This window comes from Maylandia zebra, linkage group LG22 (assembly GCF_041146795.1).
Source record: "Maylandia zebra isolate NMK-2024a linkage group LG22, Mzebra_GT3a, whole genome shotgun sequence".
NCBI classification, from domain to species: Eukaryota; Metazoa; Chordata; class Actinopteri; order Cichliformes; family Cichlidae; genus Maylandia; species Maylandia zebra.
The window spans coordinates 36,257,820-36,273,782 of NC_135187.1; the positions used below are offsets into that span (position 1 = coordinate 36,257,820).

General features: G+C 40.7%; 1 protein-coding gene across 2 annotated transcripts in view; it reads right to left on the minus strand.

Moving 5' to 3' along the window:
* LOC101467506 (retinoic acid receptor beta) overlaps positions 1-15,963 on the minus strand; it is a 278,325-nt gene that overhangs the window by 14,053 nt on the left and 248,309 nt on the right. For both annotated transcript variants that reach the window (XM_012921767.2, XM_004561009.2), the window contains 2 exons: positions 7,909-8,085; positions 1,791-1,995 (listed from right to left, as the gene is read on the minus strand). In XM_012921767.2, the coding sequence (XP_012777221.2) occupies positions 1,791-1,995; positions 7,909-8,085 (382 nt within the window). The remainder of the gene's footprint in view (positions 1-1,790; positions 1,996-7,908; positions 8,086-15,963) is intronic.

Sequence of the window (15,963 nt, forward strand, 5' to 3'; positions counted from 1 at the left end):
TCCTGTCTTTCAGATTACACCGTCTGCATATGATGTAGTCCATATGTGTGCACCTACCTCCACTATACAGCGGGGGAAATAATTATTTGCAGGTCTAGAGAGGCCCAACCAGTCTGTAGACCTCAGTCCTACAGAAAATCTGTGTTGGTCATTGAAGCTTCAAGTTGCCCAGTGGCAGCCAAGAAAGGATTTAGAGTTCACCGACTCCTCGCTCCTGAGATGAGTGCAAACCTGGTGAACAACTACAAGAAATGCCTCACCAAGTACTCAATCGTATTCTGTTTGAGGGTTCAAATACTTGTTTGACTCAACAATAATAATATTTTGTTGTTGTTGTTTGTTTGGTTGATACAGTGTATCTGGAAAGTATTCAGAGAGCTTCACCTGTTCCACCTCTTGTCATGTTACAGCCTTATTTCAAAATAGGTTAAATTCATTTCCACCTCAAAATCCCATAATAACAGTGGAACTGTTTGTTTGCTCACTGTGTTGCAATTCTTGCAAATTCATTAAAGAGAAAAAACTAAAGTATAACATGTGCAGTATTCTACTGACACTGTAAGTTAACGATACCGCTGTGCCTGCAGTGCAGCCAAGGAATCTTTAACCTTTAACCTTTAACCTTCTATAATAGGTTTGTTAGTTTGAACAAAAGTGATTTTAGTTGATATTTTGTTGCTGTTTGGTTCTGTGTGTTTGAGTAATGTGATGGAACTCATTTGAAATATTTACAGTTACCTGAAACATTAGCGAGAAAACAAGATGAGATTACGTGGTATGTAAATAAAAATGTGAACGGATGTTGATGACCTGATGGTGTAATGTGTACTTCACAAACCAGTCATAAGGTGGCAGTGTTTACACTCAGATCTAGACCTGGGGAAACTGTAGTCAAGATATGTGATTACAAATGCGATCAGAGGTGTCTTGTGCCTTTCATGGGTTATGCAAGAGCCTGTAATATGTAGCGAGACCTTGTGGGTTGAGTATATACGTATAGAGCTCTGAATGAAAACCCAGCAGTGATGAAATCTGAGTGCTGATGGCCGGTGGGAGTGATTAAGACAACTGAAGCATGATTTTTGGTGGACATACAGTAAATGAAACATTATTACTCTCTAATTTCCTTCATGTGTTTGACAGTCTGATCGTTGCTGCCTTACTCAAAGAAACCTGTGGCTGACTTTCAGACTACATTCAGCTGGAGTCAATACGGGCTAACTGTGCTGAACGAATACGAGTCAGGCAGAGTTTAAATGTGGACTGAATCATTTTCTTTACGTACTCCAACATTTCACCATAAACTGCTTAGTGTATGTCTTTAGACTATGATGCAATCAGGCTGCAAACAGCATGTTATGTGTGGTCCTGTTGGTCTGGCAGCCTGTAATGTTTCACTTCGCTTCATGTGCTCAGTTGTATTTGTATTTAGCAAATAAAGCTGTGATTTGAGTTCTAGTCTGTTTGAGTCCTGCATCTGGATCCACTCAATCACCACGTGGTTTTTGACTAAAACGATCTAAGTATAGTTGTGACTACAGCCAAGATCTGATTGCTTAGATAACATTTGTGGGTAATTCCTTCTTTTGAGCAAGCACAAGCAGGTGTAACCATACAATCCCTCTGAGGACCGACAGAAATGTGATGAGGGCTGCTCAAAATTTGTGTCCTCGTGTCCTTATTTTTTGAGGTACACGTTGTCAGTTTCTCGTCATTCTTTGGTACCAACACTAATCAACACCAACGGTTCCCATTCTCACTAAACGCCTGATGCTCTGTCCTTTATTCACCTCCAGAGATGAGACAGATAGCGCTGAGGAGGCCTGTTTCTGTGTCATCCATCTCAATGGGCAGGAGCTGGTTGGCAAAAGTGAACACCAAGTCAGTAAGCGGGCCGAAGCCAGCATTGTGCATCTGCGTCCGGTTGAGGGTCAGCCCATCTGAAAAGGTCATGGTGTCCTGGTCAGGGGTGTATCTTGTACAGATGCGCAGGATCTGACAGAGAAGCAAACAAGGCAGAAACTGTGAGAGATTCACAGCTGGCAGGTTTTTAATGAAATGCAAGTTTAAAGGGGACCTATTCTGCTCACTTTCAGACTGCATCTTTATTCTGAGACTCCACGTGATTAGCTTTATATCACAATTTGTCCAATAATATAAACTGTAGTGGAGTGCAGTGTAGTGTAGTTTACTACCAGAGAGAAGGATGTTTCTCCTTGCAGTTAGTATTTATTTATTTTTTGTTTCACACATGGTACAGCAGTAATGCATTCCCATACACAACCTTCCTTTCAATTAAAGTAACACTGTTTCCATGCATGAAAAGGAGCAGGAAGAAGAATAAATTCTTATTGATACCTGCCCCCTATCTGTGATAATACAAGTAGGCAACCAAAATTACACTATGACAATTTTCTGCACATAACAAAACAAAGCAAACAGAACAATATACTCAACAATGAGCAATACCACTAAGTATCAAACTAAAAGGATCATTTTTCTACAATTAAATTCTATTCTTTTCAACTTCTTCATATTGGTTTATCATTTTATTCTTATAGCAGATTTTAAATTGAGAAACATTTGTACAACACTTAAGATGATCACTGAGAGAATTCCAGTTTCTTATGCCTGTGACTGTTGGACACATTTGCCTTTGTGTGGTTCGAGCTCAAAATAAAACTTCCTTCTGCCGTCCCCATTTTCTGAACACAATACAAATAAACTTTGTAACTTAAGAGGTAGTGTTTTATTTTTTGCCCTAAACATAATAGTTAAAGTCTGTAATTTCACTATGTCTTCTAGTTTTAATAATTTCGATTTTATAAACAAACTATTAGTGTGTTCTCTATATTTAACATTATGCATCATTCGAAGCGCTCTCTTCTGTAATAAATATAATGGTTTCATATTAGTCACGTATGTATTCCCCCATACTTCAACACAATAGCTCAGATAGGGTAGAAACAATAAAAAATATAATATTCTCATTGTCTTGTAATCTAATATATATCTAACATTACCCAGGATATAAATACTTTTAGCCATCTTTTTTTTAACATGTTCAGTATGAGGTTTCCATGGTAACTTGTCCACTATTACACCCAGAAAACTGAATTCTGTCACTCTTTCAATTATCACTCCCTCTATAGATAATACTATCTCTTCCTCCTTTACACGGTTTCCGAATATCATAAACTTTGTTTTTTCCAAATTCAGCGATAACTCATTTACATCAAACCATTTTTTTATTTTTTTCATTTCAACAACCATAATTTTAGCCAATTCTTTCACAATAAAAATTTGTATCATCTGCAAACAAAACAAAATGTAACATTTCTGACACATCACAAATGTCATTTATATATAAATTAGAGACCACAGAGAGGGCTAAATGCAGACGAGATCCTAAAGACACTTGAAATGTTATAGTTGTTCTGTGTATTGTTGCTGCTGAACGAGCCAGTGATTTGCTGACATGTTCAACCTAAAACAAGGAGTTAAATGCACATTCATCTACCTAACACCTGGCTGCTGTTCTTATTTACAGACCATTATTTACCTTGACATGTTGCTCTGTTTGATTTTAATAGAAGTCAGCTGACTCTATGAGGTCTAACACATTTTACATAAACCAGCAGACACAATACACCAGAAAAACAGTGACCTTCCAAAGACCCGAAGAGAGTAACCTTTGGATCTCCCTGTTGCACTGCATGTTTGTGTGTGTGTGTGTGTGTGTTCACCTAATGAAGCAACTGATGGTGGATGTGAAGCTTACAGTAGCCTTTGAAGCTATTTGAGTGGGTTGACTCTGACAGTGAGTGGCAGGCATGTCTGCAACATGAAAAAGAATAAAACATGGCTACTGGCGGTGACTCGCACCGGCTGGCCAGGCCTGCGCTTAGATACACACATACACACATCTACCCACAAAGTGTTTGATCTTTCTACTGACACTCCCTCACCCAGTCCTTGTGCATAATATCTACGCCCTTCACCATAAAAACGTGCGGGTGAGCGGATGTTGATGGTTGAGTCAGAGCCAGAAACTCATCGTGGTCGGCCTTCAACTTCTCACCTCGCGTGTGTCCCTGTGAGTTCATTACACTGCTTTGTCACACCTGACAAGTACGACAGGCCAGTACAAAGTCTCAAACTCAACTACAGCAATAGCCCCAAAACTAACCTGTTAACAAATACATATAAAGAATAATAAATAATGTGGTAGCGACCAACAAGTCCTGAAATCCTGTGTGATTTAGCTCTGTTGCAACTACATCAATAGCCATCAATGGTGGATTTTACATTCTCAGTTTAATTTACCACGTTTATGTTTATACTATAATGTTAGTTGGGTTTATTAGTGGTTAATAAAGACTATAGCAGATGTATTTGTATCAGTTAAGATCATACATTCTTGCTCTCACTTGGCGGAGTCACGTGACAGAGTGGCAGCTTGCTGCTCTCAGATTCCAGTGGCTGGTTTGTCTTTTACGTTTGTTTACACTTGTGACTACATGGAAACCTCTATAGAGAAAAATGAAGGCAGCGCTGAAGTGCAGTTTGTCCACTGGCCACCTGAGGCTAAAAGCAAATCAGTCACTGCAGACTCATGATGAAATTGCTAACTTTACATAATCGACAAGCATATTTATTTTACAAATAGAAATAAAAAAAGACACATTGATTGTTTCTCCCTTCGTAAGTCTCAGCTGGCGAATTTTCTGATAACTCATCCAAATAGATCCTGGTGGAAGATGTCTGACCTCTTTGATTGACAGCTTCCAGGCACAGCTGGAATTGATCATTGCTCCAAAAACACCTCCTATCTTTCCTAACCTCTTACCCAAATTCTGATGGGTAGGAAAATCGATAAGGGCTTAGGAAAGAGAAGAGCGGAGCACTGAGAATTGGAACTACCTTACACTTGTCTCCTTAACAATGTGATGCTGGATATCCGCCTTGTTGAAATTACAATGTGCAGAAGATGGACCACAAAACTCACATCTGACTTCGCCACATGTTTGAACCTTGTTGTTCTACAGAGGTCATATAAACACAGGCCGGCCTGTGAAAAAATAAGGTTGGAATTTTAAAGGAACAATTAGGTCAAGATTTACTGAGGCACCCAAAAACCTTCTTTAAGCAGTAAAAAGCTACCTCGCTTTAAAGAGGCTCAGTGTCACAACTAGTATTTTTGGAGTATTTTTGCTGCTGGCCTCATGGTACCTGTATTTGTAAGAGTTTCACTTTCAGGAGGAGACTATATAAATGAGTCAATGAGAAATGCAATGTCTGTGGCACACAATTTACTGTGCTGTTTGCTTTTACATACATGCCGTATGCCTACTATGGTTGTGAAAGTTGCTACTAGAAGAGTTTATGAATGCATAATCAGCACTGGATGGTTCAAACTGTTATCACAGAGCCAAAACTGTATGACTTAGAGCCTGTGCCTAGAGGTGAGCCACAACTATCATTCTTCAATAACGCCGGTATTTTCATCAAACAGTAGCAACGAACTGAAACAAGCTGCCTTTTTCTCAGCAGGGAACACACCGTGAGTGACGTCCCTCTGCTGAATCTGTAACAAATAAAAGTGTTAAATGTTGCAATGTGCTATTTAAAAAGAGTGAAACGTGGATCTGCTCAGTAACACAGGAACTGGAACAGCTTGTGAGGAAATAAATAATGCATTTGTCCAGATCAGCTGTCCTACACAGATTTCAGGTTTATAGTCTCTGGTTAAATCCTAATCCTTCGAACCCTTCACATAAAGAAATTACAGCACATTGTTATTGTATTATTCTGCGATTGTGACATCACAATCATTTGTATTCAATTCAATTCAATTTTATTTATACAGCGTTCGATACTGTCGACCATAATATCCTATTAGAGCGATTAGAACATGCTGTAGGTATTACAGGTACTGCGCTGCAGTGGTTTGTATCATATCTATCTAATAGACTCCAGTTTGTGCATGTAAATGGAGAGTCCTCTTCACACACTGAGGTTAATTATGGAGTTCCACAGGGTTCAGTGCTAGGACCAATTCTGTTTACATTATACATGCTTCCCTTAGGCAGCATCATTAGAAGACATAGCATACATTTACACTGCTATGCAGATGACACCCAGCTCTATCTGTCCATGAAGCCAGATAACACACACCAATGAGTTAAACTGCAGGAATGTCTTAAAGACATAAAGACCTGGATGGCCGCTAACTTTCTGCTTCTTAATTCAGATAAAACTGAGGTTATTGTACTCAGCCCTGAAAACCTTAGAAATATGGTATCTAACCAGATTCTTACTCTGGATGGCATTACCTTGGCCTCCAGTAACGCTGTGAGGAACCTTGGAGTCATTTTTGACCAGGACATGTCCTTCAACGCACATATTAAACAAATATGTAAGACTGCGTTCTTCCATTTGCGCAACATCTCTAAAGTTAGAAATATCCTGTCTCAGGGTGACGCTGAAAAACTAGTTCATGCATTTATTACTTCCAGGCTGGACGACTGTAATTCATTATTATCAGGATGTCCAAAAAACTCACTGAAAAGCCTTCAGCTGATCCAAAATGCTGCAGCAAGAGTCCTGACAGGGACTAGAAAGAGAGCAGATTTCTCCTGTTTTGGCTTCCTGTTAAATCCAGAATTCAAAATCCTGCTCCTCACATACAAGGTCTTAAATAATCAGGCCCCATCTTATCTTAATGACCTTGTAGTACCATATCACCCTATTAGAGCACTTCGCTCTCGCTCTGCAGGCCTACTTGTTGTTCCTAGAGTATTTAAAAGTAGAATGGGAGGCAGAGCCTTCAGTTTTCAGGCCCCTCTTCTGTGGAACCAGCTTCCAGTTTGGATTCAGGAGACAGACACTATCTCTACTTTCAAGATTAGGCTTCAAACTTTCCTTTTTGCTAAAGCATATAGTTAGGGCTGGACCAGGTGACCCTGGATCCTCCCTTAGTTATGCTGCAATAGGTGTAGGCTGCCGGGGATTCCCATGTAAGAAAGAGTATTTCTTCTTCACTCACCTTTTTCACATTGTGTTTATACAGCTCTCTGCATGTAATCATTACATATTATTAATGTCTGTCTCTCCTATATAGTTTCTTCTTTTTCCTCCCTCTCCTCATGACTGCCCCATACCTAGGTCTGGTTCTGCCAAGGTTCCATTTAAAGGGAGTTTTTCCTTCCCATTGTTGCCAAGCGCTTGCTCAAAGGGGATGTTTGTTGGGGTTTCCTCTCTTTTATTGTAGGTTCTTTATCTTACAATATAAAGCACCTCGCTATGATTCAGGTTCACAAACCAGAACACAATTTGTCCTACATTAAAGGAAATGCCAGTGCTCTATGTTTAGTGCTTGCTTCAGCTGCCTCAGCCCTACAAAAGTATTCAGAAGAATTTTCCACATTAGGAAATGAGAAGTATCTCCTGGACAGGGACACAGTGCCTATATTCTGCATATGATTTAATACAGAAACTGCAGTATTGTGTATAGGGTATACTCATCCTAGCATGCATCATATTTTTATATATAGACTGCAATAATAATAGGGTTTAATACATTTTTATATTTCTTTATCAATATTCATATTTTTGAATTTGTATCCCATATTTTTATTCTCTTTTTTCCCCATTTATAATTTACATATTTGTTTTGCACATTGTGAGACAGGAGATGATATGGTAGTATTGACAATAAAGCTGATCTTGGCTATACATTGTTGGCATCGAACAATGCCTCGTATATTAAGAAAATTATGATTGGCTGAGATGTATCCAAGTCTTTTCCACCTTGACAAAAGACGCATCAATGTTAGGCCAGTACAAAAGAAAGCATCGTCCAATCACTAAATAATAACGTTGCTTCTTCAAAATAAAAGCACCCACCAGAATGTCGAGACAGGCAGCTTTCAGTAGTGTGATCTGGTCTGCAATGGTCAGCCCCGTGAAGCCAGGCACTCGTTTGGCAAACTCCACAATCTTGATAATGCACTTAGTGGCCAGCTCGCTGAACTTGTCCCACAGTCCTAGGTCCAACCTCACACGGTGGTCTGCACTCGAGTTCTGCATCACACATATATACGCATACACAGAGAGCAGTGTCAGGCCAAGAGACAGCTACTGTCGTCATTGCTGCTAATGATCTCTTCACTCTGCTCCACATGTCTCAGACGTGCATATAGAATATATTCACCATAAAACCCAAGCTCTCAAAAACACAAAGATTGTTGTTGTGAATATGCTGTACTGAGCCTGGTGGCTAGGCCCTGCGATAATGAGCCTAACAGTGTCAGAGGGATGCTTTGGCAATGACGGGATGCAGCAATGGAGCAGTGACAGATAGTGCAGAGCAGTTTGAAGCCAGGGTATCATTAATACAGCTATATGGTGCAGAATCTATCCAAAGATGACAGGGAGGCAAGGATGGTTGGAATCCATAGAGCAATAAAAACAGGAAAGAGTAAAAGTGATTCAGGGGAGGAAAGAAAGAAAAGTAATGGCAAATGAAGGGCTAAAGTCGGGAACTGTAAGAGGGAAAGGCAATCCTGAGATAATTTCTCATGGACCAGTGCGTTAAAGTGAGAATCATTACAACAGATTGTTGATTTGTGGAATTTAACTTCAAATCATAACATAGTCTGTGACTTTCACCTCTGCTGTGATTTGTTCTGATTATTTCTTGAGTTATTGGCCAAGATGAATCCTAGACTCATTGTTTTTCTATTTTTCTTTAATTATTTTATGATTTTATTTTTTCTTGTTCAGTAGCAGAACTCTGTTTAGGGCTTAAATGCAGTCAAGTCAGGTTTAATATTTGAGATGAAAATGTGAACGAGTGATTGTCTCTCAGAGATCATGTGTGTTTGTTAAATATCATGACAGAGAATGTTTATTCACATAACGTCCACTATCAGATTTTGATCCACTGTGTAATATACAAACCCACGTAGCAGACAGGTCTGGCCTGGATCCGGCATCAAGCTGGCACTTCTGACTGACCGGTGTCATGGCAGGGTGTCTGTCAACCAGATGTGGGCCAGGTCTGGCAATGATGGCACTATTTATGTTCCTATTTTAGTTAGAAGACCCAAATGCCATGTTGCAGTACTATACTGCTATGGTGGCCAACGTTTCAAATGCAGGTTTGACAGGTTTGTGAGTGTACACTTTATCCAAAACCTAGTGACAGTTTATTCATGTTTACCACCAGGTGGCTGAAGCTCAGAAGGTAGAGCAGGTCACCTACTGATCGGAAGGTTAGTGGTTCGATCCCTGGCTCCTCCAGTCTGCATGTCAAGAGTGTCAATGTAGTTAGGAAGCACTCAGTTTAGAGAAAGTGTGTGAATGTGGTGTGCTGTATAGAGCACTTTTAGTAATCCGGGAGAGCAGAAAAACACTATATAAGAATCAGTCCATTCACTGTGTGAACAGAGATTTGTCATGTTACTTTTGTACTATTGTGTTCCAGCACATGTTGTTATTACATGGCTTGATTAAGGTACACATTAGGCTGACATCTGGGGCCAGAGCTGAAACTGTTCTGGGCCAGCACAGGGCCACCATTGTGTCTGCAACAGGCTTGTGCTGGCCCATGTATGGGCCACCTCTGGCAAACCAGGTCTGGGCCACCAAAGGGCCATTGTTCTTTGCGGTATGTGGGCCATGTGTAAGCACATTGTGTGGGCCAGATCCGGACCATACCAATTTGCTATGTTGGAAAATGTTATTCGCCAGTATGACAATCAACCCAAATACACTGCCAGTGCAGTAAAAGGACACCTGGATAGAAAACACACACAATGAAACACTATGAGGAGTTGTGCCCCAGACCTTAACATTACTGAAGCAGTGTGAGATTACTGTGACAGAGAAAGGACAAAAGACAGTGAGCATCGAAAGAAGAGCTCTGGATTGTCCTTTAAGAACGGTCCTTGAAGAACTATGCCTGAATAATAATGACTAAAGAAAGAGAGTTCAGTCTGTGTTAAAGAATGAGGGTTTTTTTTACAGACTGGTTACATAATTCCCATTTCAGCAAAATGGAAAAAGAAATGAAAGGCAACTAAAGACCTTTGCACAGATTGTACCTGAGCAGGTGGCATTGAATGGAAGATGATTGAATGTACACTCAACAAAAATATAAACGCAACACCTTTGTTACTGCTCCCATTCCCCATGGGATGGACGTAGAGACCTAAAATTCATTCCAGATACACAATATAACCATCCCTCCCAAAAAGTGGTCACAAATCAGTCCAAATGTGTGGTAGTGGGCACATCTGCTATATTGAGATAATCCATCCCACCTCATAGGTGTGCCACATCAGGATGCTGATCTGACATCATGAGTAGTGCACAGGTGTACCTCAGACTGCCCACAACAAAAGGCCACCCTGGAATGTGCAGTTTTGTCTCACAGCAAAATGCCACAGATGCCACAAGCAATGAGGGAGCGTGCAATTGGCATGCTGACAGCAGGAATGTCAACCAGATCTGTCGCCCGTGCATTGAATGTTCATTTCTCAACCATAAGCCGTCTCCACAGGCGTTTCAGAGAATATGGCAGCACATCCAACCGGCCTCACAACCGCAGACCTCGTGTAACCACACCAGCCCAGGACCTCCACATCCAGCAGGTTCACCTCCAAGATCGTCTGAGACCAGCCACCCAGACAGCTGCTGGAACAATTGGTTTGCACAACCAAACAATTTCTGCACAAACTGTCAGAAACCGTCTCAGGGACGCTCAACTGCATGCCCGTCGTCCTCATCGGGGTCTTGACCTGACTCCAGCTCGTCGCCGTAACAGACTTGTGTGGGCAAATGCTCACATTCGATGGCGTCTGGCACGTTGGAGAGGTGTGCGCTTCACGGATGAATCATGGTTCACATTGTTCAGGGCAGATGGCAGCTGAGAATGTCCCAGTTCTTGCATGGCCAGCATACTCACCGGACATGTCACCCATTGAGCATGTTCGGGATGTGCTTGACCGGCGTATACGACAGCGTGTACCAGTTGAAGTGGAGTGGACCAACATTCCACAGGCCACACTTGACAATCTGATAGACTCCATGCGACGATGTGTTGCACTGCATGAGGCAAATGGTGGTCACACCAGATACTGACCGGTTCTGGGTCCCCAGACCCCCAATAGCGCAAAAAACTGCACATTCCAGGGTGGCCTTTTGTTGTGGGCAGTCTGAGGTACACCTGTGCACTACTCATGATGTCAGATCAGCATCCTGATGTGGCACACCTGTGAGGTGGGATGGATTATCTCAATATAGCAGATGTGCCCACTACCACACATTTGGACTGATTTGTGACCACTGTTTGGGAGGGATGGTTATATTGTGTATCTGGAATGAATTTTAGGTCTCTACATCCATCCCATTGAGAATGGTAGCAGTAACAAAGGTGTTGCGTTTATATTTTTGTTGAGTGTAAATCATGAATGGCTGTTGATTGGTTTCAGAATTTTTGGATCACAACTTTTACATGGATAGGCAAACTGTGTGGCAAACCAATCAGGCGAGGAGCAGACCAGAAAACAGAAGACATACAAATGGAAACGGCAGGATACCAGCAAAGTGTGAACTGGTTGGCAGACTGAAAGCAAAGTGATGCAACCTGGAGCAGTAATCGCAAATGACGGGCGCTGAAACAAAGAGCGAAAGCAAAAATAACAAGGAAAAACAACGTGCATGATTATAAAACAATCATGAAGCCAGGCACTCGTTCGTCAAACTCCACAATCTTGATAATGCACTTCGTGGCCACCTCGCTGAACTTGTCCCACAGACCGAGGTCCAGCCTCACAACAACATGCATATTAATCAAACAATCATACTATGAGGACTGGTGTAAATGGTATGGGATTGTGGCAATGTCACTGTTTGCCCGTGAAGGAACTAACGTGGTGATCATTAATGGGCCACAAGCCATTATACTTTCCACGTCTGCAAGTCCAGCAGGGTACCCACCATAAGACAGGCGTGCAGACATCCACATAGAGCCTCGTCTGTTTTCTTTGCATTCTGTTTGCTTGTTTTCTGTTGTAAATTCATCCATGGAGAATTTAAATCTCAACGCACCAATACGCATGCGCTCCAGCTGGTAGACTTCAAAGAAGTATAACAGTATCGACTAGTAGGCTGTACTAGGAAACACTAACTGACAGCAAAAATGGGACATGGGAGTTTGACAGTCAAGAAAGAATGAGTGGCTATCCATCTATCTGGATTTTTGCTTCACACAACAGCTCGCACAACTGTGTTAAAAATGACACGTTAAAGATGTCTGTGTAGTTGCCCTGGCCTACAGAAGCACTGTGATGTGGCAGGAGTGCACACAGTGTGACTCACAGACCTCAGGAGATATGGACACAAAGCCTTTGTGTTACTGTAATTGACTGTTGCTGTTCCAATCACAAATGCAACTGCTCAGAGATGCTGACAGAGGGCTTTGTCTCACCAAGCAAACTCCTTGGACAATTAGCTTGTTTATTCTCCATAAATAACTATTATAAAGTCAAGAGCAGAAAGCATCTGAGTTCACATTAGATTTACAGACTAACCAGAGAGACTCATTATTGTGTATTTTTCATGTCAGTGACAAAGGTGATATTTAAAATGTTTGTTTGAAAAATAAAACCTACTTTCAGGTTTTGTTGTGCTCGAAGAAGGAAAAATGAACATTATATTACGTATGATAATATATTTAACAACAGCAACCTACAGTACAATAGAAGAATACTATTGAACTAGACAGTCACCAGGTTAAACCATGCGATGAACTGCTCGGGGTGCACACCATAACTTCATGAATTCTAGGTACCTTCTTTATTACCAATCCAATGCACACATATACACGAAGCAACATTCAAATCAGTTCAGAGCTTTTATGTAACGTGCTGTTTCTGGGTTTTTGGTTGATACTCTGTCTCTCGCTGTTAAAATTAAACTACTGTAAAAATAGAGACTGCTCATTTCTTTGTAAGTGAGCAAACAAATTTATCAGGGATCGAATAATTATTTCTCCTTCTGTATCTACCAAGAATAGCAGGAAATGAACTAAACAGAGAAATGTGCAGTCACTTGCTTAACTTCCTCTTTTGGGGATGTCTATAAAGAGCCCATAGACGAGCTGGAGTGATACTCGACTGGTCTTTCACCTAATGAAGACCCACTTCAGTGGCGAAAGGTGAGCAGTTGCTGCTTCGTGCGGCGACTATGGCAGATGTAGTGCTTCCCACGGTTACGTCAGCTTGGGATCTCTCCATCCCTGCTACATCTGTTCCAGCTGAAAGATTTTACTTCTGCTGCTGGACTTATTTGAAATAAACTGAGATCTCATCATTCATGTTGACATTTTGACCTGAACAAAAATGTTACTTCAGCTGAGGGAGTACACACATAAAACAAACAAACATACAAAAACCCTCTTAATCTAAGCCTGATTGTTTTTAATGGGTTTTCTGTTGTTACTCATTTTGAGGGATGATGATTCATGGTTGTGTTGCTGTTAGATTTAGTGCACTGTGACACACTATTAGTCGCAGTTGATTTGTTTTTCAAGTTTTACGTGAACATCGTTTGCAGTACTGCATTTTCACAAAGCACATGAAAGTCAGCTTATTTTATTTTTCCGCCTTGTGTTCGTTGTCTTTTTGTGTAATGTTCATAATGTGCGAATTGATGTGGCCCACAGTTAAGCGGCTTTTAAAGTGTGACATTTTATTAAAGAACGCGATTAATGGTTTGAAATGCTGTTGTTCAGGGCTTTTTGGAGATTGTCCATGACAGAAATAAGTCTACCTACCTGTTTGCCAACACCCCACCTTCATCTTTATTGACAGTTAACTATGTCACACACTGTTCAGTCTTTTAATTCAGTTGATTTTTTAACTAATATTTTTATGTGTTTTTAGCTGATTTAGTTTCAGTGTTACTTGGTCCTCGCTGTCACCGCACACACTCATGTAAGGAATATTTTGCTGAACATTAAACAGAAATGAAGAAAGTATTTAAAGTGAGCTCCTGCAGTAATATTAATCCATTTGACGCTGTTGGAGGACATTTTTGTACAGAATAATAATTCTTAGTTTTGATGTTTTATGCACATTTCAAATAGTAGACTTTTATGTGTACTGTGGTCTTTTCATGATGTTTTCTTGCTTCTTTTCCTAAGGGAATATTTTTCAAAATGACTCCACCATTGGTCATACTCATGTAATAATAACAACAGATATGTATTTAACTACATTGGCATTTATATTTTACAATCTTAAGCCAGCAAGGAATGCAGAAACATGTCTGCATGCTACATGTCCATGTATTGTGCAGACAAAGATCAGATTGTATAAATTAATCTGATGTTGTTTATCTTGTTAAATTGTTAAATAGTGATAGTTTTTGTTTGTCTGTTTATGGGGGCCCACAGATTAACTGAAGAACAGTGGGTGGAAGGGTAAGGGTGGTTAAAACCGAGCTCGATCCCAGGATGCCATTTTTGGACAGGTCACAATAATTTACGCTGGCCTTGTAGTTGCAGAAGTTAATGGTTTTAATATTACCGCTTCTCTTATTCAAATGATTACTGTCATAATAAGAGAGAAACTGCCAAGAAGGTGTATCCTCTGGACAGGAGAAAGACAGCAGAATTCATGGTTCCATCGACCACAGCAAGTCTTTCAGGTCCTGAAGCAGCAAAACAGCCCCAGACCATCACACTACCACCAACATATTTTACTGTTGGTTCGATGTTCCCTTTGCTGTGTTAGCTTAATGCCAGATTTAATGGAACTCAAACCTTCCAAAGAGTTCGGCTTTTGTCTCTTCAGAATATTTTCCCAAATGTCTTCAGCATTGTCTCGATGTTTTGGGCAAATGTGAGACGAGCCTTTGTGTTCTTTACTTTTCCAGCAAGTGTTTTCTCGTTGAACATAGATGCCATTTTTGCCCAGCCTCTTTCTTGTGGTTGAATTATGAACTCCGACCTTAACTGAGACATGTGAAGCCTGTGGTTCCTTAATGTTGTTCTCAGTTCTTTTTTTGACCTCCTGGATGAGTCTCAGTTGCTCTTGGAGTCATTTTGGTAGGCCAGCTTCTCCTGGAAAATATTCACCACTGTTCCAAGGTTTCCCCATTTGTGCATAATGGCTCTCACCATGATTCACTGGACTCCCAAAACCTTAGAAATGGCTTTGTAACCCTCTTCAGACTGATGATTGCCAGTGACTCATGTGTTTCCTTCGATCTTAGCAATATTTGTTGCTCTTGAGATCTTTTAGCTTGCATCAGGGAGGTTCTATTTAGGTGATTTCTTGACTCAACAGGTCTGCCAGTAATCGGGCCTGAGTGTGTTTAGTGAAACTGAACACAGCTTTCCAAAAAATGTGGTTAATCACAGTTAATTCATGATTTAACAAGAGGGGCAATGACTTTTCACACAGGATTAGGCAGGGTTGGATAACCTTTCTCCCTTAAATAATGAAATCATCATTTGAAAAACACATCTATTTACTCTGGTTATCTTTGTCTAATATTACAGTTTGTTTGATGATCTGAAACATGTAAGTTTGATATATAGTGATTAGGGGTGGGCTTTGATGATTGATTTATCGATTAAAATCGATTCTAGCTTGGATAATGTAAAGTTGATTCATTAAAATCCTGAATCGACTTTTAAATCGCCAGAGCCTCAGGTTAAACCTCACAACATTTCAACAACCACCAAACAGCTAAACAGTAAATGAGAGCAGGAACACAGATTCTGCACAGAGAGACAAACACAAAGCTCGGACCGCCGACGGATCAGGATCAGTGAGATGTGACTTTCTCACCCGACAGCACGGACACGGTCGGGGCTGAAAGCCGACAGCTCGCTGACTCTGATGTTTCGGCGGGTCCGCGCTTTGTGTTTACGTCCTTTTTGCGCTG